The 24,076-nt window shown below is 38.0% G+C and overlaps 1 protein-coding gene across 1 annotated transcript in view; it reads left to right on the forward strand.

Moving 5' to 3' along the window:
- The window catches only part of MANBA (mannosidase beta), a gene marked incomplete at both ends in the record, with an annotated part of 144,998 nt that overhangs the window by 58,117 nt on the left and 62,805 nt on the right, over positions 1–24,076 (forward strand). Inside the window, 4 exons of the mRNA XM_079719116.1 lie at positions 7,271–7,422; positions 16,780–16,897; positions 18,519–18,605; positions 21,944–22,111. Coding sequence (XP_079575242.1) covers positions 7,271–7,422; positions 16,780–16,897; positions 18,519–18,605; positions 21,944–22,111 — 525 coding nt within the window. The remainder of the gene's footprint in view (positions 1–7,270; positions 7,423–16,779; positions 16,898–18,518; positions 18,606–21,943; positions 22,112–24,076) is intronic.

The following is a 24,076-nucleotide window of genomic DNA, read 5'->3' on the forward strand; positions in this document are numbered from 1 at the left end:
CTGAGGGCTGTCTTTTCATCTTGTTTACAGTTTCCTTTGCTGTGCAAAAGCTTTGAAGTTTCATTAGGTCCTGTTTGTTTATTTTTCTTTTTATTTCCATTACTCTAGGAGGTGGATCAAAAAAAATCTTGTAGTGATTTATGTCAAAGAGTGTTCTTCCTATGTTTTCCTCTAAGAGTTTTATAGTGTCTGGTCTTATATTTAGGTCTCGAATCCATTTTGAGTTTATTTTTGTGTATGGTGTTAGGGAGTGTTCTAATTTCATTCTTTTACATGTACCTGTCCAGTTTTCCCAGCACCACTTATTGAAGAGACTGTCTTTTTTCCATTGTATATCTCTGTCATAGATTAGTTGACCATAGGTGTGTGGGTTTATCTTTGGGCTTTCTATCTTGTTCCGTTGATCTATGTTTCTGTTTTTGTGCCAGTACCATATTGTCTTGATTACTGTAGCTTTGTAGTATAGTCTGAAGTCAGGGAGTCTGATTCCTCCAGCTCCTTTTTTTTTTCCCTGAAGACCGCTTTGGCTATTCGGGGTCTTTTGTGTCTCCATACAAATTTTAAGATGATTTGTTCTAGTTCTGTAAAAAATGCCATTGGTAATTTGATAGGGATTGCATTGAATCTGTAGATTGCATTGGGCAGTATATTCATTTTCACAATATTGATTCTTCCAATCCAAGAACATGGTATATCTCTCCATCTGTTGGTATCATCTTTAATTTCTCTCATCAGTATCTTATAGTTTTCTGCATGCAGATCTTTTGTTTCCCTAGGTAGGTTTATTCCTAGGTATTTTATACTTTTTCTTGCAATGGTAAATGAGAGTTCTTGCATAATTTCTCTTTCAGATTTTTCATCATTACTATATAAGAATGCAAGAGATTTCTGTGCATTAATTTTGTATCCTGCAACTTTACCAAATTCACTGATTAGCTCTAGTAGTTTTCTGGTGACATTTTTAGGATTCTCTATGTATAGTATCATGTCATCTGCAAACAGTGACAGTTTTACTTCTTCTTTTCCACCTTGGATTCCTTTTATTTCTTTTTCTTCTCTGATTGCCATGGCTAGGACTTCCAAAACGTTGTTGAATAATAGTGGTGAGAGTGGACATCCTTGTCTTGTTCCTGATCTTAGAGGAAATGCTTTCAGTTTTTCACCATTGAGAATGATGTTTGCTGTGGGTTTGTTGTATATGGCCTTTATTATGTTGAGGTAGCTTCCCTCTGTGCCCACTTTCTGGAGAGTTTTTATCATAAATGGGTGTTGAATTTTGTCAAAAGCTTTTTCTGCATCTATTGAGATGATCATATGGTTTTTATTCTTCAATTTGTTAGTATGGTGTATCACATTGATTGATTTGCATATGTTGAAGAATCCTTGCATCCCTGGGATAAATCCCACTTGATCGTGGTGTGTGATCCTTTTAATGTGTTGTTGGATTCTGTTTGCTAGTATTTTGTTGAGGATTTTTGCATCTATATTCATCAGTGATATTGGTCTGTAATTTTCTTTTTTTGTAGTATCTTTGTCTGGTTTTGGTATCAGGGTGATGGTGGCCTCATAGAATGAGTTTGGGAGTGTTCCTTCCTCTGCAGTTTTTTGGAAGAGTTTGAGAAAGATGGGTGTTAGCTCTTCTCTAAATGTTTGGTAGAATTTCCCTGTGAAGCCATTTGGCCCTGGACTTTTGTTTGCTGGACGATTTTTAATCACAGTTTCAATTTCATTACTTGTGATTGGTCTGTTCATATTTCCTGTTTCTTCCTGGTTCAGTCTTGGAAGGTTATACCTTTCTACGAATTTGTCCATTTCTTCCAGGTTGTCCCTTTTATTGGCATAGAGTTGCTTGTAGTAGTCTCTTAGGATGCTTTGTATTTCTGCAGTGCCTGTTGTAACTTCTCCTTTTTCATTTCTAATTTTATTGATTTGAGTCCTTTCCTTCTTTTTCTCGATGAGTCTGGCTAATGGTTTATCAATTTTGTTTATCTTCTCAAAGAACCAGCTTTTAGTTTTATTGATCTTTGCTACTGTTTTCTTTGTTTCTATTTCATTTATTTCTGCTCTGATCTTTATGATTTCTTTCCTTCTGCTAACTTTGGGTTTTGTTTGTTCTTCTCTCTCTAGTTCCTTTAGGTGTAAGGTTAGATTGTTTACTTGAGATTTTTCTTGTTCCTTGAAGTAGGCTTGTATAGCTATAAACTTCCCTCTTAGAACTGCTTTTGCTGCATCCCATAGGTTGTTTTTGTTTTTGTTTTTGTGGTATGCGGGCCTCTCACTGTTGTGGCCTCTCCTGTTGTGGAGCACAGGCTCCGGACGCGCAGGCCCAGCGGCCATGGTTCACAGGCCCAGCTGCTCCGCGGCATGTGGGATCCTCCGGGACCGGGGCACGAACCCATGTCCCCCGCATCGGCAGGCAGACTCTCAACCAGGGAAGCCACCACCAGGGAAGCCCCCATAGGTTTTGGATCGCCGTGTTTTCATTGTCATTTGTCTCTAGGTATTTTTTGATTTCCTCTTTGATTTCTTCACTGTTCTCTTGGTTATTTAGTAACATATTGTTTAGCCTCCATTAGTTTGTGTTTTTTACGTTTTTTTCCCTGTAATTCATTTCTAATCTCATAGCACTGTGGTCAGAAAAGATGCTTGATATGATTTCAATTTTCTTAAATTTACTGAGGTTTGATTTGTGACCCAAGATGTGACCTATCCTGTAGAATGTTCCATGTGCACTTGAGAAGAAAGTGTAATCTGCTGGTTTTGGATGGAATGTCCTATAAATATCAATTAAATCTATCTGGTCTATTGTGTCATTTAAATCTTCTCTTTCCTTATTTATTTTCATTATGGATCATCTGTCCATTGGTGTAAGTGAAGTGTTAAAGTCCCCCAGTATTATTGTGTTACTGTTGATTTCCTCTTTTATAGCTGTTAACAGTTGCCTTATGTATTGAGGTGCTTCTATGTTGGGTGCATATATATTTATAATTGTTATATCTTCTTCTTGGATTGAACCCTTGATCATCATGTAGTGTCCTTCCTTGTCTCTTGTAACACTGTTTATTTTAAAGTGTTTTATCTGATATGAGTATTGCTACTCCAGCTTTCTTTTGATTTCCATTTGCATGGAATATCTTTTTCCATCCCCTCACTTTCAGTCTGTATGTGTCCCTAGGTCTGAAGTGGGTCTCTTGTAGACAGCTATATAATATGGGTCTTGTTTTTGTATCCATTCAGCAAGCATGTGTCTTTTGGTTGGAGCATTTAATCCATTCACGTTTAAGGTAATTATCGATATGTATGTTCCTATGACCATTTTCTTAATTGTTTTGGGTTTGTTTTTGTAGATCCTTTTCTTCTCTTGTGTTTCTCACTTAGAGAAGTTCCTTTAGCATTTGTTGTAGAGCTGGTTTGGTGGTGCTGAATTCTCTTAGCTTTTGCTTGTCTGTAAAGCTTTTGATTTCTCCATCAAATCTGAATGAGATCCTTGCTGGGTAGAGTAATCTTGGTTGTAGGTTCTTCCCTTTCATCACTTTAAGTATATCATGCCACTCCCTTCTGGCTTGTAGAGTTTCTGCTGAGAAATCAGCTGTTAACCTTATGGGAGTTCCCTTGTATGTTACTTGTTGTTTTTCCCTTGTTGCTTTCAATAATTTTTCTTTGTCTTTAATTTTTGTCAATTTGATTACTATGTGTCTTGGCGTGTTTCTCATTGGGTTTATCCTGTATGGGACTCCCTGTGCTTCCTGGACTTGGGTGGCTATTTCCTTTCCCATGGTAGGGAAGTTTTCGACTATAATCTCTTCAAATATTTTCTCTGGTCCTTTCTCTCTCTTTTCTCTTTCTGGTATCCCTATAATGTGAATGTTGATGCGTTTAATGTTGTCCCAGAGGTCTCTTAGGCTGTCTTCATTCCTTTTCATTCTTTTTTCTTTATTCTGTTCAGCAACAGTGAGTTCCACCATTCTGTCTTCCAGGTCACTTATCCATTCTTCTGCCTCAGTTATTCTGCTATTGATTCCTTCTAGTGTAGTTTTCATTTCAGTTATTGTATTGTTCATCTCTGTTTGTTTGTTCTTTAATTCTTCTAGGTCTTTGTTAAACATTTCTTGTATCTTCTCGATCTTTGCCTCCATTCTTTTTCTGAGGTCCTGGATCATCTTCACTCTCATTATTCTGAATTCTTTTTCTGGAAGGTTGCCTATCTCCACTTCATTTAGTTGTTTTTCTGGGGCTTTATCTTGTTCCTTTATCTGGTACATAGTCCTATGCCTTTTCATCTTGTCTGTCTTTCTGTGACTGTGGTTTTTGTTCCACAGGCTGCAGGATTGTAGTTCTTCTTGCTTCCCATAATGGATTTTTTATCCATGTATGTTATTGTAATATAATGCATTGGTTATTTGAAAAATGTTGGCGTCTGGAGATTTTTAAATGTTTTCAAATGTTAAGCCATTTTAGTATATAAATCACATTCAAATTTGTTAACATTACCATTGATGACTTTTGGGAAGCTCTCAAGCTCATGGTTGTGTGTACAAGTTTTCCTAAATCCTAATTTTTAACTGTTACTTGCCTTGAACTGACAAGACTCACTTCAGTCATTTTCAAGAAAATGTCTACCAAGTCACCAAGTCTGAATAACCATAGTTTGTCTGGCAGTTCTTTCAAGTTAAAAGAACCAGGTTTTATAAACCAGATGGCTAATTCAGCTTACAACTCAAACTGTGGCCCAGATACTTTTCCTTAAGACATCCATCATGCGTGATGCTTTATTCATAGTTCCTATTTCATCTTACAGTCTAGTACAGTGATGTGTACTCAAGGTTGGGGTTTAATAGAATTAATAAATTTTATTGCTTTATCAAGGACATCCTGAAGTGAAACTGCCCCCCCGCCCCAATAATGCATGAAAGTGAAGGATAAAATGGCTACTAGCACAGTTTGGAGGCACTGCCTTGATTTTTGCCAAGGCACCAGCAGTGTTACCCACTGTAAAACTCTCTCAGCTAATATGTGTGCTTCTCCAGCAAATGCAGTGTGAAAACCAACCCTATGAGATACTCTAGTGCTTTGTCATTTCTAGTTTGAAAAACATTATAATACGATGTAAAACAATGTATTACAACGTAATAAAGAATGTTAGCCTTTTGAAGATTTTACCCGTCTAAGTTTAAAATATTCAGTTCCTTTTTCTTTATACTTAGAATGATTGGTCTCAAAATGATACTACAACATAACTGGCACCATAAATATTATTTTTTAAATGTTCCATTGCATAAGATACAATAAGATAAATTATTAACATCTACAAAGTAGAGGGCAATATGGCTTTCATCACAATCTCATTTCTTATTTATCATTTCACCCAGTTTCTTTAGAGTAGATTCCTCCCTTCCTTGAGTCAGAAGACTCTCTGATAAGTCAGTTTCATTTTTTTCATCACTTTTAAATGTAGACAGTGTGGTTGTAGGTGAGAATGTTAGTCTTCTAATCCCATTTTAAGACAACAATTTAAGACAAAAATTAGGAAAAAGTACATTAAAAGTAAGTTTTCTTTTAGAATGAGATAAAATATCATTTAAATGAGTCTCAATTAAAATTTCTTTTTATTTGAAAACTTAAGACTATTACATGAAACAAGTTAACAAAAGGTACCTAGTCCTTTTGTGTTTCTGCGTAAGTTGCAAGGAGAACTTTGAGATTCAAAGTAAGAATTTATTGAACAGTAATGAGGCTACAGAGGTTATAGCAGGAATAACCAGCGGCAGCTAGTAAGAGCACAGTAGTACTGAGAACAAATTGAGTTAATCTCTGGAAATGTACCTCTTCATACCCTCAACCTCTGCTAGAGAATTAGAACACACCAGAATACACAAGCACACATTCCATTAGCTGTCAGAATGACCATGTCATTGCACATCACATAGCTTCTGGAAAATTCCACTGTATACTCAAAAGAAAGTAAGAGTGAAAAAGGCAAATGATGTTTTAGCTTTACTGTGAAAATAATTTTGAACTCAGGAAACCCGTTGAAAGGTCCCAGGGATCTCATATGGTCCCCTGGCCACATTTAAAGAACTGCTGTTCTAGATGTTTGAATCTACCATCAAGATGTTTTAAAAGTTACCTCTGAAAGTAACCATTATTTTTTTACATTTTTGCATCCTAAAACAGGTGTGGTAATTCCATGTCAATATCCTCCTCATCCGGGCCTTGTTCTGTGTCTTCTCATAAAGTTAACTCTGATATCTTTTGTCATGTCATATTAATTAGGGCAAGGCTCAGAAAGTGGAAGAATGGTGGACACTTTCATTACATGAAATAAGTTGATTTATTAATTATTTTTAACTAGAGAAGAAATGCATAATCTTGGTTTCAAGACGGGGCTTTGTTGGTATATAACTGTGTCCCTCAGTACTTGATCCAGTTTATGGCTGGAAAGAATGAAGATTTGGATAAGAATGTCAATCTTTTCTATCTAAGGTCTTGCTGCTCACTTCTTAACTGTAGGGAAACCTGGCTGGACTGTCACAGGGACAAAGGTCTCAGCTTCTTCTCACATAGCAAGGATAACACTGGACTGTGTACTTCCATCTTTTCTTCCAGTTGGAGCACCACTTACATCTCCAGTCTCCATACCAGTGCTGTCTCAGACATTGAGTTTGATGTGATAATTAGTTAGGATTAAATTGCCCATTAAACAAAATGACTTGATAATAATGTGCTATTAAAATTGGAAAGTTGTTAAATTATGAAATACCTTGTACTGTATTTCTTTGATTCTAAGATACATGTTTTGGCACATTTTAATAACACTGAAATGAGAATGTGTTTTTCAAAGATGCATCAAATTAACTGGTGACATATTTTCCCCACTTTTGTGAAATAGTATCAATTTTTGTTTTAATTTTGAAGTGTTATCTCAAATATATTTCTTTTGACATAATTGCAAATGCCTACATCATGGGGAAGACTACAGTATATTTCACTCTTTAATGGTTTCTGTATTTTCTTTTCAAAGAGAAATAACAGGACCTGGCAATAATTTATTTATATATATATTTTCTAAAATGTGCACTTCCATATTAAGTGCTTCATAGCAGATAGAAAATTAACACTAATTTATGTTCATGTAAACTGCTCAGAAGTTTACTTTAAAAAAAATCTCTTTTGCTTATTTTTTTAAGGCCATAGTAAACAATACAGTTTGGTTTTGTCATATGCTTATGTTTTAAATTTCATATTCATTATTTAATTCTGTTAATAATAGCTTTATTTTAGGACAGTGGAACTTATAGAAGAGCCCATAAAAGGATCTCGTGGTCTGAGTTTCTACTTCAAAATTAATGGACTTCCCGTATTTCTGAAAGGCTCGAATTGGATCCCCCCAGATTCATTCCAGGATCGAGTAACCTCTGCCTTGTAAGTTATCATCTTTTATTTCTTGTTCCTCTTCATATTATCAGTCCCACAGAGCTTAAGAGCTACTCATTTTAACTTTTTTAGTTCCAGTGGAAGGAACCAAGAGGTAATATATAATTCTAGGATGATGGAAACTTTGGAAAGGATTTTAAAATCATTTATTTCATTCTCATGAGCTATAGGTATAGGTAGTCTTACAGCTAAACTATTTGAGACTGCTGAAATCATCCAACTTTTATAAATTGTTTCTAGAGGAACAAGAAAATGACTAATGCACATTTTGGATAGTTAGCCCCTTTGGGGGAAAAATGTGATTAAATTTGGATTAGTTTTCTTTTTTTTTTTTTTGAAGAATACCCTTTTTTTTTGCACACTTAAAAAAAATGGGAACCCATATTTACCTTTTCATGCTAAGGTATTTGCACATTCTTTCAATTTTATCTTAATAAAGAGCACTAAAGAAATTTAAAAATTCAAAGTGTTTTTCTGAAGCTTTGAGAATAGAACTTAACAAGGAAGTATTTCCTGATTAGGTTTATAAACTACTACTATCTTTGTAATAGTGAAAATAAGCTTTGTGAAGTGAAAATAAACACATTTAACTTATTTAAATGTACAAACATGCATTCACGTATATTATGTTTAGAATGTAGATGTGGTTGGTAAGTAAACTCTAATTTTGCCAAAAGTTGTAGTAATATCCTTTTACTTCAAAATGTGTATAATGTTTTGAATTTCATATGAAAATGAAATCATTCTCCAGACACAACACAGATAATTTGCTGACTCTTCTTTTCAAATGCTCCTTTCCACTCCTGGCAGGTTGGCAGTGGCTGTACAGCACAGTTAGGTCAATTAGTAAACCTGCCCATAGGTGCTTTTGCTGGGAGCACAGTGCTCTGAGTGCATGGTCATCCTGTTACCGGCCTTTTTCCTTCCTTTCTGAATGCTGTTCTGGAATGGAGGGTACATGCTCTCAAGGTGGCTGAAAATTTCTGTACTTACCTGAGGATGATGTGAATAGAAATTGGAAAAGCAGAAAGGAACTTTACTAGATAAAAAAGTACTGGACTGGAGGAATCGTAAAAAGGGATGAGAGAGAGCTAAATACTAATAGTCAAAATTTGATTTTTATCGTATAGTTTGAAATGGTTATATAAAATAAGCACATACTTTCCAAGGTTTACAGTATTTTTCTACAGGAGTAACTTTAAGACAGAAATTTAGGAGGATTCAAGATGGTGGAGGAGTAGGTAGACGTGGAGTTCATCTCTCTCCATGGATGCATCAGGAATACATCTATAGATACAACAGTTCTCACTGAACACCAGTTGAAAACTAGCAGAAGACCTTGGACAGTGGAAAGGACTAGAAAGATCCCTGCATAGCTGGGTAGGATGGAAAAAAGGAAGGGAGAAGGAGGAGGAGAGGAAGCGGGATGGGACCTGCACCCCCAGGAGATGGGAGCTGAAGCAGAGGAGAGATTCCCGAATGTGGGGAAACCCCCTCTCTAATGGGGATACCCCCTCTCCGATGGGGAAATCCACTGGGACAGAATGGAAGCATTTGACGCCGTCGGAAGAACTTGAAGATGCTGATCTGTGGCAGACGGAACAGAGTGAGAACTACACAGACGGTCCATACCTCAGCCCTATGTGCCCTGGACTGGGATGTGTGTTCACAGGTGTGCAAGGGGGCTGGAGCTGGTGTGTGGGGATTGGAGAACAGGCCCAGAGCAAGAACTGCTGTTCGTTGTGGGGAGACGGACTGAGGGGATGGGAGGGAAGAAATCTGCAGCAGGGAATGCCTATGGAGGAAGACTGGACTGCCATGGAAGCAGGGCACTACTGCTGAGTCCCACGCAGGGGGAGGAGCCACTATTGTAACCTCTCCCTCCCCACATGTCGCCGCCTGCCAACAACAATAAAAGAAGCCCGCTCAGGGCTGGCTCTTGTGCGCTGGCTGCTGAGACATAAAAAAGGCCCCTCAGAGCTGGCCCTCATGTGCTGGCTGCAGGGCAATTAAAAAAAAAAACAACCACCCTCTCAGGGCTGGCCCTTACATGCCTGCTGCTGGGTGCCAGAAAAACCCCAGCCAGGGCTGGCCCTCACATGCCTTATGCTGGGTGCTGGAAAAGGCCCTCACTAGGGCCAAATCTCTTGCACCCATGGCCGCTGGCTCCCCTGTGCATTTGGCGCCACTGGGGCACCTGTGATCCAAGCAGTCATACCACCTCTGCACCCGGTCCTCACAGGGCCAGACCCAGGAGCTCCAAGGCAGCCTCAGGACCAGACTCCTGTGGGCGGACCACACGCAGAGGTGGGGATAAAACCAAAGCTGTACCCCAGGGATGGGGTGACTAAGGAAGAGGATGGAAAATCTTTCCATCAGCTGTACAAGCTGCAGATTAAATCCCCATGATCAGCTAGGAAGACCCTGCATTTATGGAACATCTGAGTAGACAATGAGTGTTCCCACAAATGAAAACGGTCCAGCTCTGGCAGCTGTGGATGTTGGGGGCAGCACACGCAGGAACTGGGCCACATCAGAGTCAGAGGGGTCCCCACAGGGCCCACAGCAGGTCCAGAGACCAGCCAAGAGGCAGAGGGGGGGGTCCTGGGGAGGCAGAGGGGGGCTATGGCTCACGGCGTGTGCAAGGACCTTCACAGCAGAGACCCCAGGGAAACATAGTTATTACTATTTATTTTATTACGTTTTGATTCATTCTGTTGTTGGTTCTGGCTTCTTTTTTTTTTCCCCTCTGGTTTCTTTTTCTTTCTTTTTGTGTTTGTTCTTGTTTTAGTTTTTTTTTTTTAATTTAGTCTTTTGGGATCTCTGTGTTTTATAACATATTTATTTTTTTATATATTTCTATTTTTACTTTGCTTTTCTGTTGTTCTGTGTTCTTTTCCCTTATGTTTTTCTTCCTCTTTTTCTTTAATTTTTTTAATATTTCCATTTCTATTTTGCTTTTCTGTTCTGTGCTTTTTCCCTTTTTATTTTATTATTATTATTTTTAAATCATTTTTATCAGTTTGTTCTATTTCCTTGCTTTATTCTTCAGTGGGCACACTGCTTTGGTTTTGTTTTTAGGTTATGTGTTTTTGTTAGTATTAATCCTAATTGTTTGATTTCATTTTTGAGTTCTATTTGTCTGGTTGTTCTCTTGCTTTTTGTTTTATTTGCCTCTGTTTTTGTTTCTTTTACATGTGTATTTCCTTGTTTCTGTTTTTGTTTGTTTGGTTTTGTTTTTAACATTTCTCTGGGGTTTTGTTTGTCTTTTTTTTCTTTAATATATTTCCTATTTTATTATTACTTTTTTAGATTTCTCTTCCTACGTTGCTTTTCTATTCTGTCTTCTTTCCTCTTTCTCTTCTTTTTCTTTTTTAAAATGTCATTTTTTTCAGTTTGTTTTGTTTCCTTGCTTCTTTATTCGGTTGGCACTCTGCTTTGGTTTTGTTTTTTGGTTTAGGGTTTTTGTCGGCTTTCTTCTTAATTGCTTGATTTTGTTCTTGGGTTCTTTTGTTTGTCTGGTTGTTCTCTTGCTATTTGCTTTACTTGGTTCTGTTTTTGTTTCTTTTGTGTGTGAGCATTTCCTTGTTTCTGTTTCTATTTGTTTGATTTTACTTTTTACCATTTGGGGTTTTGTTAGACTTTAAAAAAAATTTTTTTTAAACCCCTTTATTGCTGGGACAAGCAACTTGCAGGGTGTTGGTCCCACGACCAGAAGTCGGGCCTGAGGCTCTGGAGTGGGAGCATTGAGTCCAGGATGCTGGACTAGTAGAGAATTTCCAGCCCCAGGGAAGATTAACCTCTGAGAGCTCTCACAGAGGCCTCTATCTGAATCTAAGACCCGGCTTCACCCAACTGCCAGCAGCTCCCAGTGCTGGACATCTCACACCAAACAACAAACAAGACAGGAACACAAATGCACCCATCAGCACACAGACTACCTAAAGTCATACTAAGCTCACAGACACCCCAAAACATACCACCTGACACAGCCCTGCTCATCAGAGGAAAAAGACTCAGCTCCACCCACCAGAACGCAGGCACCAGTCCCTCCCATCAGGAGGCCTACACAAGACATTGGACCAACCCCACCACTGGGGGCAGAGAACAGAAGCAAGAGGAACTATGACCCTGCAGCCTAGGGAAAGGAGACCTCAAATACTGTAAATTAGACAAAATGAGAAGACAGAGAAATATCTTACAGGCAAAGGAGCAAGATAAAAACCCACAAGACCAAATAAATGAAGAGAAAATAGGCAAACTACCTGAAAAAGAATTCAGAGTAATGTTAATAAAGATGATTCAAAATCTTGGAAATATAATAGACAAAATACAAGAAACATTTAACAAGGACCTAGAAGATCTAAAGAGCAAACAAACAGTAATGAACAACACAATAACTGAAATTAAAAATACTCTAGAAGGAATCAATAGCAGAATAACTGAGGCAGAAGAATGGATAAGTGAGCTGGAAGATAGAATGGTGGAAATAACTGCCACAGAGCTGAATAAAGAAAAAAGAATGAAAAGAATTGAGGACAGTCTCAGAGACCTCTGGGACAACATTAAATGCACCAACATTCGAATTGAAGGTGTCCCAGAAGAAGAAGAAAAAAAGAAAGGGTCTGAGAAAATATTTGAAGAAATTATAGTTAAAAACTTCCCCAACATGGGAAAGGAAATAGTCAAGTCCAGGAGATGCAGAGACTCGCATACAGGATAAACCCAAGGAGAAACACGCTGAGACACATATGAATCAAACTAACAAAAATTAAACACAAAGAAAAAATATTAAAATCAGCAAGGGAAAAGCAACAAATAATATACAAGAGAATCCCCATAAGATTAACAGCTGATCTTTCAGCAGAAACTCTACAGGCCAGAAGGGAGTGGCAAGATATATTTAAAGTGATGAAAGGGAAAAGCCTACAACCAAGATTACCCTACCCAGCAAGGGTCTCATTCAGATTTGACAGAGAAATCAAAAGCTTTACAGACAAGCAAAAGTTAAGAGAATTCAGCACCACCAACCAGCTTTACAACAAATGCTAAAGGAACTTCTCTAGGCAGGAAACACACGAGAAGGAAAAGACCTACAAAAACAAACCAAAAACAATTAAGAAAATGGTAATAGGAATATACATATCAATAATTACCTTAGGGCTTCCCTGGTGGCGCAGTGATTGAGAGTCCGCCTGCCGATGCAGGGGACACGGGTTCGTGCCCCAGTCCTGGAAGATCCCACATGCCGTGGAGCGGCTGGTCCTGTGAGCCATGGCCGCTGAGCCTGCGCGTCCGGAGCCTGGGCTCCGCAACGGGAGAAGCCACAGCAGTGAGAGGCCCGCATATAGCAAAAAAAAATAAAAAATAAAAAATAAAAATAATAATTACCTTAAATGTAAATGGATTAAATGCCCCAACGAAAAGACACAGACTGGCTGAATGGATACAAAAACAAGATCCGTATATATGCTGTCTACTAGAGACCCACTTCAGACCTAGGGACACATACAGACTGAAAGTGAGGGGATGGAAAAAGATATTCCATGCAAATGGAAATCAAAAGAACGCTGGAGTAGCAATTCTCATATCAGACAAAATAGACTTTAAAATAAGGACTATTATAAGAGACAAGGAAGGACACTATATGATCAAGGGATCAATCCAAGAAGAAGATATAACAATTGTAAATATCTGTGCATCCAACATAGGAGCACCTCAATACATAAGGCAAATACTAACAGCCATAAAAGGGGAAATCAACAATAACACAGTAATAGTAGGGTGACTTTAACACCCCACTTACACCAATGGACAGATCATCCAAAATGAAAATAAACAAGGAAACACAGCTTTAAATAGCACATTAGACCAGATGGACTTAATTGCTATTTATAGGACATTCCGTCCAAAAACAACAGAATACACTTTCTTCTCAAGTGCACATGGAACATTCTGCAGGATAGATCACATTTTGGGTCACAAATCAAGCCTCAGTAAATTTAAGAAAATTGAAATCATATCAAGCATCTTTTCTGACCACAACATTATGAGACTAGATATCAATGACAGGAGAAGAACTATAAAAAATACAAACGCAAGGAGGCTAAACAATACGCTACTAAATAACCAAGAGATCACTAAAGAAATCAAAGAGGAAATCAAAAGTACCTAGAAACAAATGATAATGAAAACACGATGACCCAAAACCTATGGGATGCAGCAAAAGCAGTTCTAAGAGGGAAGTTTATAGCAATACAATCCTACCTCAAGAAATAAGAAATATCTCAAATAAACGACTTAACCTTACACCAAAAGCAATTAGAGAAAAACAAAAACCCCCCAAAGTTAGCAGAAGGAAAGAAATCATAAAGATCAGATCAGAAATAAAGGAAAAAGAAATGAAGGAAACAATAACAAAGATCAATAAAACTAAATGCTGGTTGTTTGAGAACATAAACAAAATTGATAAACCATTAGCCAGACTCATCAGGAAAAAAAGGGAGAAGGCTCAAATCAACAGAATTAGAAATGAAAAAGGAGAAGTAACAACTGACACTGCAGAAATACAAAGTGTCATAAAAGACTACTACAAGCAACTCTACGCCAATAAAATGGACAACCTGGATTAAATGGACAAATTCTTAGAAAAGGACAACCTTCCATGACTGAAACAGGAAGAAATAGAAAACATGAACAGACCAATCACAAGTAATGAAATTGAAACTGTGATTAACAATATTCCAACAAACAAAAGCCCAGGGCTAGATGGCTTCACAGGCAAATTCTGTCAAACATTTAGAGAAGAGCTAACACCTATCCTCAAACTCTTCCAAAATATAGCAGAGGGAGGAACACTCCCAAACTCATTTTATGAGGCCAACATCACCCTGATACCAAAACCAGACAAAGATGTTGCAAGGAAAGAAAACTACAGGCCAATATCACTGAACATAGATGCAAAAATCCTCAACAAAATACTAGCAAACAGAATCCAACCACACATTAAAAGGATGATACACCATGATCAAGTGGGGTCTATCCCAGGAATGCAAGGATTCTTCAACATATGTAAGTCAGTCAATGTGATACACCATATTAACAAACTGAAGGATAAAAACCATATGATCATCTCAATAGATGCAGAAAATAACATTCCATTGTACATATGTGCCACATCTTCTTTATCCATTCATCTGTTGATGGGCATTTAGGTTGCTTCCATGTCCTGGCAATTGTAAATAGTGCTGCAATGAACATTGTGGTACATGTATCTTTTTGAATTATGATTTTCTCAGGATATATGCCCAGTAGTGGGATTGCTGGGTCATATGGTACTTCTATTCAATGCAATCCCTATCAAATTACCAATGGTATTTTTCACAGAACTAGGACAAAAAAATTTACAATTTGTATGGAAACGCAAAAGACCCTGAATAGCCAAAGCAATCTTGAGAAAGAAAAACAGATCTGGAGGAATCAGGCTCCCTGACTTCAGACTATACTACAAAGCTACAGTAATCAAGACAGTATGGTACTGGCACAAAAACAGAAATATAGATCAATGGAAATGGATAGAAAGCCCAGAGATAAACCCACGCACATATGGTCACCTTATCTTTGACAAAGGAGGCAAGAATATACAATGGAGAAAAGACAGTCTCTTCAGTAAGTGGTGCTGGGAAAACTGGACGTGTAAAAAATGAAATTAGAATACTCCCTAACACCATACACAAAAATAAACTCAAAATGGATTAAGACCTAAATGTAAGGCCAGACACTGTAAAACTCTTAGAGGAAAACATAGGCAGAACACTCTATGACATAAATCACAGCAAGATCCTTTTTGACCCACCTCCTAGAGAAATGGAAATAAAAACAAAAATAAACAAAGGTCCTAATGAAACTTAAAAGCTTTTGCACAGCAAAGGAAACCATAAAAGACAGGAAAAGACAACCCTCAGAATGGGAGAAAATATTTGCAAATGAAGCAACTGACAAGGATTAATCTCTAAAATTTACAAGCAGCTCATGCAGCTCAATATCAAAAAAACAAACAACCCAATACAAAAATGGGCAGAAGACCTAAATAGACATTTCTCCAAAGAAGACATACAGATTGCCAACAAACACATGGAAGGATGATCATTAGAGAAATGCAAATCAAAACTACAATGAGGTATCACCTCACACCAGTCAGAATGGCCATCATCAAAAAATCTACAAACAATAAATGCTGGAGATGGTGTGGAGAAAAGGGAACCCTCTTGTACTGTTGGTGGGAAAGTAAATTGTTACAGCCACTATGGAAAACAGTGTGGAGGTTCCTTAAAAAACTGAAAATAGAACTACCATATGACCCAGCAATCCCACTACTGGGAATATACCCTGAGAAAACCAGAAGTCAAAAAGAGTCATGTACCACAATATTCATTGCAGCTCTATTTACAATAGCCAGGACATGGAAGCAACCTAGGTGTCCATCGACAGATGAATGGATAAAGAAGATGTGGCACATATATACAATGGAATATTACTCAGCCATAAAAAGGAACAAAATTGAGTTATTTATAATGAGGTGGATGGACCTAGCGTCTGTCATAAAGAGTGAAGTAATTCAGAAAGAGAAAAACAAATACTGTATGCTAATGCACATATATGGAATCTAAAGAAACGGTACTGATGAACCTAGTGGCAGGGCAGGAATAAAGACACAGACGTAGAGAACTGACTTGAGGACACAGCGGGCGAAGAGGAATCTGGGATGAAGTGGGAGAGTAGCACTGACATATATACACTACCAAATGTAAAATAACTAGTGGGAAGCAGCTGCATAGCACCGGGAAATCAGCTCAATGCTTTGTGATGACCTAGAGAGGTGGGATAGGGAGGATGGGAGGGAGGCTCAAGAGGGAAGGGATATGGGGATATATGTATACATATAGCTGATTCACTTTGTTGTACAACAGAAACACAACATTGTGAAGCAATTATATTCCAATAAAGATATTAAAAAAATAAATATACAAAAAACAAAAAGAAAACAAAAATTTAGTTTTAAAAATAGTGTAATAGAATGACTGAAATTTAGAAGGCATAGAAAAGATTTCACCCATAATTTTTCTATAGGTTTATTTATTTAATGTGGTTACAGTTAATGTGTATATAATTTTGTCTCACTTTCTTCACTTAGCATTGTATCCAAACCATCATAATTTAAAAATGTGTCCTTCTAACAGCTATTTGAAATGTGTTCATCAACCACAATGTGTTTTTTTTAATCTTTTTTTTTTTAACATCCCCAAGGTTTCAAACTGGCTTTTGTTTTTAAAACTTCTTCTGTAGATTACGGCTCCTTTTGCAGTCTGTTGTGGATGCTAACATGAATGCTCTCCGGGTTTGGGGAGGAGGAATTTATGAGCAGGATGAATTCTATGAACTCTGTGATGAACTAGGAATAATGGTGAGTAATTGACAGCTCATTATTTTCTTTGTTGATTTGTTACTGTATCCTCTGTTTGACCTCCAGTGTTCTGAGTGGGTGATATTGCCTATTCCTTTGTGTTTTTTTTTCGTTGAAGTGTAGTTGATTTACAATGTTATGCTAGTTTCAGGTGTACAGTGAAGTGATCCAGTTATACATATATATGCATATTCTTTTCCTTTATGGTTTATTACAGGATATTGAATGTAGTTCCCTGTGCTATACAGTAGGACCTTGTTGTTTATCTATTTTATATATAGTAGTTTGTATCTGCTAATCCCAAACTCCTAATTTATCCTTCCCCAGCTCCTTCCCCTTTGATAATCATAAGTTTGTTTTCTATGTCTGTGTTTCTGTCTCATAAATAAATTCATTTGTGTCATGTTTTAGATTCCACGTTTAAGTGATATCATAGCCCATTCCTTCTTTTCTCAGAGCCAGGAATGATGTTCCACTTTTCTGCAAAGGAATAAATGGCATCTCGCAAACCCTGAGCCATAGTTGATAGTGAATATCATAATTATTTTAAATGACAGACATTCTGCATATTGGTTATATCTAAGCGTATATCTATATTTTCTTTGTAATTATCTTTGTGATAGGAGGGTAAGCATAAAAAAGAAAATAAAATATTAAAAAGTTTTAACTTTAAGGAGATCTAACAAGACCTAGAGAGAAGAAAAATGATAAAATTAAATTTTAAAAGCTGTGTTTAATATTATCATTAAGTACTCTGAACATAGTTTGCATTGGTGAGGGTTAAGCAAAGGAAATATAGTCTTTTAGTTCTAGCATTACAGTTCTAAAATACAAAGCACTTCATAGCAGAGTAGTAATTTTAATAATATTGACAATGCTGATGGTCATGATGATGTGACAATATTCTGTAATATTCCAGGCATTGTTCTCAGCGCTCTGCAGCTATTGTATTTTAGCTTCATGCCCACTCTATGAGGTAGTTACTGTTGTTCTCTATCCCCGTTTTACAGGTAGGGAAACTGACACGTGGAGAGGTTAACTAGCCCAAACTCACACAGTGGGTATATGGTGGAACTGAAGTTCTGAGTCAGTCCAACAGATTTAGGCTCTCTGCTCTAAACTACTGCATCATAATGGCCTCCCTAGCAATGCACTTAAGTGGTTTCATTTCTAAACTGTCCATGTAGTGATCCTTTTGGCCATGAAGTTAATTCCTTTATAAACAAAATGTTTCTTAACAGTCTGGGCCATCACTCAGTACCAAATTCCTGGTGAAAATCAGAGTGAATCAGGAGTGAGGAGGGGGTTGGGAGAAAGCTTCTTACTGAATTTCATACTCCCCTCAGCACAAGCACTGTTTCATTATTTGAATTCCCCTTTCTTCTTTTTCTTTTCTGCCTACTTAACATTTTCTCTTCTCAGGTTTCCCTACAGTTCCAGAGAGTCTGTGAGTGCCTTTCCCAGTGCCTCATGCTTTGTGATGCTCAAATGATCACACTCATCGGGCTAAGTTGATTTTTCATTTGCATGAAAGATAATGCCCAAAGTTCAGAATGAAGAATTTCTTTCTGTGCAGTAAAATCTATGGAAGTGCTATATTGCCTTTTATTTGATTTGATAGGTATGGCAGGATTTTATGTTTGCCTGTGCGCTTTACCCAACTGATCAGGATTTCATGGATTCAGTGAGAGCAGAAGTTGCTTACCAGGTATGTTATTACCATTTCAAGTAGAAGTAAAGGCTTAAGTTTTAGTTCTGCCTTTCGTTAAACCTCTCCTTGTTTCTTCTTTTTTTAAAAAACTTTTATTAAAATATAGTTGATTTACAGTGTTGTGTTTAGTTTCTTCTACTTATTTCTTTTTGTTGTTCTCTTTACTAAATCCCATGAAAAAAATCAGTCAGGTAATTGACTACCTAGGCGATTCCACCCAGTCTCATGACTTTAACTCTACCTATTGGCTGATGACTGTCAGATTTATTCCTGGCCCTGATTTATCTGCTGAATTCCTGGTTCTTTATTATCCAGCTGCCTACTTGATGTCTCTACTTGGAGGTCTAATAGGAATCTCAACTGTAACATGTCCAAACCAAACTTATATTACCTTCCCCAGACTTGCTTTTCTTGCAGTTTTCCCCACCTCAATAAATGGCAATGCCAGTCTTTGAATTTCTCAGGTCAAAAATTTTAAGTGATTCTTGGACTCCTTGATTTCTTTTACATTCCACATATAAACACTTTTATATTTATCGATCTATGAATGCAAAGAAGTGATTATATCCTAGCTCTGTCCACTGAAAAGACCTAGAAACAGTGAACAACCTAGTCATATTGAGCATTCTTTTTTTTTTTTTTTGGCGGTACATGTGCCTCTTACTGCTGTGGCCTCTCCCGTTGCGGAGCGCAGGCTCAGCGGCCACGACTCACGGGGCTCACGGGCCCACCCGCTCCACGTCATGTGGGATCCTCCCAGACCGGGGCACGAACCTGTGTCCCCTGCATCGGCAGGCGGACTCTCAACCACTGCACCACCAGGGAAGCCCTTGAGCATTCTTATATTGAAATAATCTTTCCCACTAAGAGAAGTGTTCTTAGAGAAATGGCTGATACCAAGTCTGGGACAGGAAATATACTAGATGATCCTGAAATATTTTGGCATACCAATAACAAGGAAGCTATCAAAGATATGTTAAAAGAACTTTGATGAGACTCTGACCAACCAAAAGTGGGACAACTTGAAATTCATTAAGGATAAGAATGTCAGTGGATCGAAATCCATCAAGTATGTTAAAATCCACGAGTTCGTAATTAGAGTGTCTGTGAATGTATTTTTGTGTGAAAACCCAAAAGAAATGAAAAAAAAGATTATTATAACATTCAAGATAGTGGTTACTTTTGGAAGGAAGGAGGGGATATGATTAGGAAGGGGTACATGAGGGCTTCTGGGGTGCTTGGTAAAGTTTCTTTCTTAGTCTGGATTGTGTGTTATAAGTGTGATTGCCTTATAATCATTCACCATGTCATAATTTGTTTTCTGTAGTTTTCTGAAGTTTAGAAAGTGAACATTGAATCGTCCCTTGCTCAGAGCCCTCCAGAGAAAATTAAAGATCCTCACCATGCACTATCCTGTCTCAGCCTCCCTCTCCAGCCTCATCAAGCACCGTTTTCCCCGTACTCTCTGTGCCCTGGATCGCCTTCTCTATTACCCTCTCCTGTGGACCACCTCGCTCATTTTTTTTTGGCCCGTCTTACCTTGGGCATGACTCTCTGGGAAAAAGCTTTCTATGTCTGCAAGTCTAGATTAGGTCATTTTCCCTTTGCGACATATATCACACTTGAAATTACTTTTTCAATATTTTGTCACTGCATCAAAATTATAATATCCCTGAGGCCTAGGGCATGTTCCTCCCTGTATATCCCCATGATCTGGCTGTATTATTCATCAGATGTATAGATGGATGGACGAATGAATAACTTTTAAAATATTAATTATAGTTATGTAGGTTGTAAACATTTCAGTTTTAATTTTCTTTCACACAAGTAAAATATGAAATCTATGTGTTTTCAATTCTTTTATATATTTTAAAGAGGAGAACTTTTTAATGCAGAGTTTATTAAAATTTTAAAGGAAAGCTCACCAGAAAATTCTAGGTCAGTTTGAAGGGTGTGTGTAGCACAGAGTCACTGAAGCTTTTTGTCTCTTCAGTATCTGTGTTTGTGTTTTCATCAGTACCATAAACATTCGTTTTACAGTTGGTCACAGCCCTCACTTAACGTGGGCATATACAGAGGCAAACAAGGAAATACTGTTTATAAGACTGGTTAAGAAAAAACACAAGACTTTAATTTTTTAAGTGAGGTATATATCTTTAAGGTATCCTTAATGCATCTCTACTTCATGTATGGGTTACTTCGCATATTGAATGGAGACCACAGAGAGAACATCAGCTGGGATCCATCACGTAATCATCCACTACAGTGCAAGAGAAGCTATAAATACCAATGAGGTTATATTGCTAAAACATGTTTGAAAATCTCTTGACCATTGACTCACTCCGTTGCTGGCAAAGAGATTTAATTGCCTTCTTCTGCTGGGCTACATCTTCCAGTGTGTAAGAAGAACTGGATCCTTAAAACCTTTATGTAGGGCTGGCAGTGAGGCCAGTTTACGCAGACCTCAACTCTTAAGGCAGGCAGGATTTTCAGATTCCCTAATTTCTTCTTCTATGTTTAGATATATTCAGTGACTTACTTGTAGTTGTGGCATGCGGGCTCTGGAGTACAGGCTCAGTAATTTTGACGCACGGGCCCAGTTGCTCCGCAGCATGTGGGATCTTCCCGGACCAGGGCTTGAACCCGTGTCCCCTGCATTGGCAGGCAGATTCTTAACCACTGCACCACCAGGGAAGTCCAGTTGATTTCTTAAGACAGGACATTGATAGTTATTTCAGGGGACAGCCTCTTGATGTCCTAATCTTTTTTCCTTTAGAATATTCCATATATTTGTCCTTAACTTTCAGAGTGTCTCTGGTACTCACTTGCTTTGTAAAACCCTCTCTAACTGTCCTCGTGGTTTTCTGATCTTGGTGGAAACTGTGTGGGAACTTCAGTCCCTCTCTCAGCAGTAGTGTTTGTTCTGCCTCATTTGTTTCTTCACAGAAAACTCCAACTTGCTCTTGAGAAGCTAAGCCCTGTAATGTAACGTCTCCTGCCTTTTGTATTTCTTAGAATCTTTTTGTGGCAAGTCAGATAATGATGAGGTTGATTTATTTTTCTCTTTTAATGTAAGGGATTACATTTTCTTTAGTTATATGGCGAGAAGAGGAACCCTATTTTCTCAATGTTTATAAAATCCAGATAAAAAGAATCTCAGCGATTTCTTAAAATGTCTTCCCACATGTAACATTACTGCTCATTTTCTGATGAGTTCCTGGTAAGTAAAAATACATGTGCAGAAAGACAGTGGCTATAATTTTATGAGTAATTACAGCTCTGAGCTTTCTTATGTTGAGCATTTGAAAATTATTTTATGTTTTCTTCAATTTTAGGTCAGGAGACTGAAATCTCATCCCTCCATCATCACATGGAGTGGAAATAATGAAAATGAAGCAGCGCTGGTGTTGAACTGGTATGGTATACAGTCCAGCCACCTGTCTACCTACATCGATGATTATGTGACACTGTATGTGAAAAACATCCGAAGGATTGTCCTCGAAGTAAGTTCAGACATACTTCGGAGATGTTGCAGGTTCGGTTCCAGATATCACAATAGAGAGAATATTGCGATAAAGCTAGTCGCATGAATTTTTGGTTTCCCAGTGCATAGAAAAGTTATGTTTATACTATACTGTAGTCTATTAAGGGTACAATAGCATTATGTCTTAAAAAACAATGTACATACCTTAATTTAAAAAATACTTCATTGGTAAAAATTGCTAATCATTATCTGAGCCTTCAGCGAGTCATAATTTCTTTGCTGCTGCAGGGCTGTGCCTCGATGTTGATGCTGCCGACTGATCAGGGTGGTGGCTGCTAAGGGGTGGGGTGGCCGTGGGAATTTCTCAAAATGAGACAGCGACCAAGTTTGCCACATCGATCGACTCTTCCTTTTAGGAGCTGTTTTTCTGTAGCATGCAAGGCTGTTTGATAGCATTTTACCCACAGTAAAACTTCTTTCAAAACTGGAGTCAATTCTCTGAAACTCTGCCATTGCTTTATCAACTAAATTTATGTGATGTTCTAAATTCTTCATTACCATTTCAACAGTCTTTACAGCATCTTCACCAGGAGTAGATTCCATCTCAAGAAACCCCTTTGTTTGCTCATCTGTAGGAAGCAACTCCTTATCTGTTCAGGTTTTATCATGAGATTGAAGCAATTTTGTCACATCTTCAGGCTCCACTTATAATTCTGGTTCTCTTGCTATTTCCACCACACCTGCTGTTTCTTCCTCCACTGGAGTCTGGAACCCCTCAAGTCATCCATGAGGGCTGGAATCAACTTCTTCCAAACTCCTGTGAATGTTGATACTTTGACCTCTTCCCATGAATCATGAATGTTCTTCATGGCATCTAGAATGGTGAATCCTTTCCAAAAGGTTTTCAGTTGAATTTGCCCAGATCCAGCAGAGGAATTTCTACCTATAGCCTTACAAAGTGTATTTCCTAAATGATAACACTTGAAAGTCAAAATTACTCCTTGATCCACGGCTGCAGAATGGATGTTGTGTTAGGAGGCATGAAAACATCATTAATCGTGTTGTACGTCTCCATCAGAGCTCTTGGGTTGACCAGGTGTGTTGCCAATGAGTCATATTTTGAAAGAAATCTGTTTTTTTCTGAGCAATAGGTCTCAACAGTGGTTTTAAAATATTCAGCAGGGGCTTCCCTGGTGGCACAGTGATTGAGAGTCTGCCTGCCAATGCAGGGGACGGGGGTTCGTGCCCCAGTCCGGGAGGATCCCACATGCCGTGGAGTGGCTGGGCCCGTGAGCCATGGCCGCTGAGCCTGCGCGTCTGGAGCCTATGCTCCCGTAAAAAAAAAGAAAAAAAGAAAAAGAAAAAAAAAATTCAGCAAACAGTGCTGTAAACAGCTGTGCTGTCATATAGGCTTTGTTGTGCCATTGATAGAGATAGGCGGAGTAGATTGAGCATCATCCTTCAGGGTCCTCAGATTTTCAGAATGGTAAATCAGCATATTGCTAAATGAGCAACTTAAAAGTACAATAACCCTTAACAAGAGAGTCAGCTTGTCCTGTGAAGCTTTGAAGCCAGGCACTCATTTCTCCTTAGCTGTGAAAGCCCTAGATGGTGTCTTCTTCCAATAGAAGGCTGTTTCATACGTTGAAAGTCTGTTGTTTAGTGTAGCCACCTTTTAAAATTATCTTAGCTAGATCTTCTAGATAACTTGCTTCAGCTTCTATCATACATTAGCACTTGCTGCTTCACTTTGCTTTTTGATGTTATGGAGACGGCTTCTTTCCTTAAATCTCATGAACCAACCTCTGCTGGCTTCAAACATTTCTTCTGCAGCTTCCTCACCTCTCTCAGCCTTCATAGAATTGAAGAGAGTTAGGGCCTTGCTCTGGAATAGGCTTTGGCTTAAGAGAGTCTGTGGCTGTTTTGATCTTCTATCCAGAATTTCTCCATATCAGCAATAAGGCTGTTTTGCTTTCTTATCATT

This window comes from Hyperoodon ampullatus (assembly GCF_949752795.1).
Source record: "Hyperoodon ampullatus genome assembly, chromosome: 1".
In the NCBI taxonomy this organism is placed as follows: Eukaryota; Metazoa; Chordata; class Mammalia; order Artiodactyla; family Ziphiidae; genus Hyperoodon; species Hyperoodon ampullatus.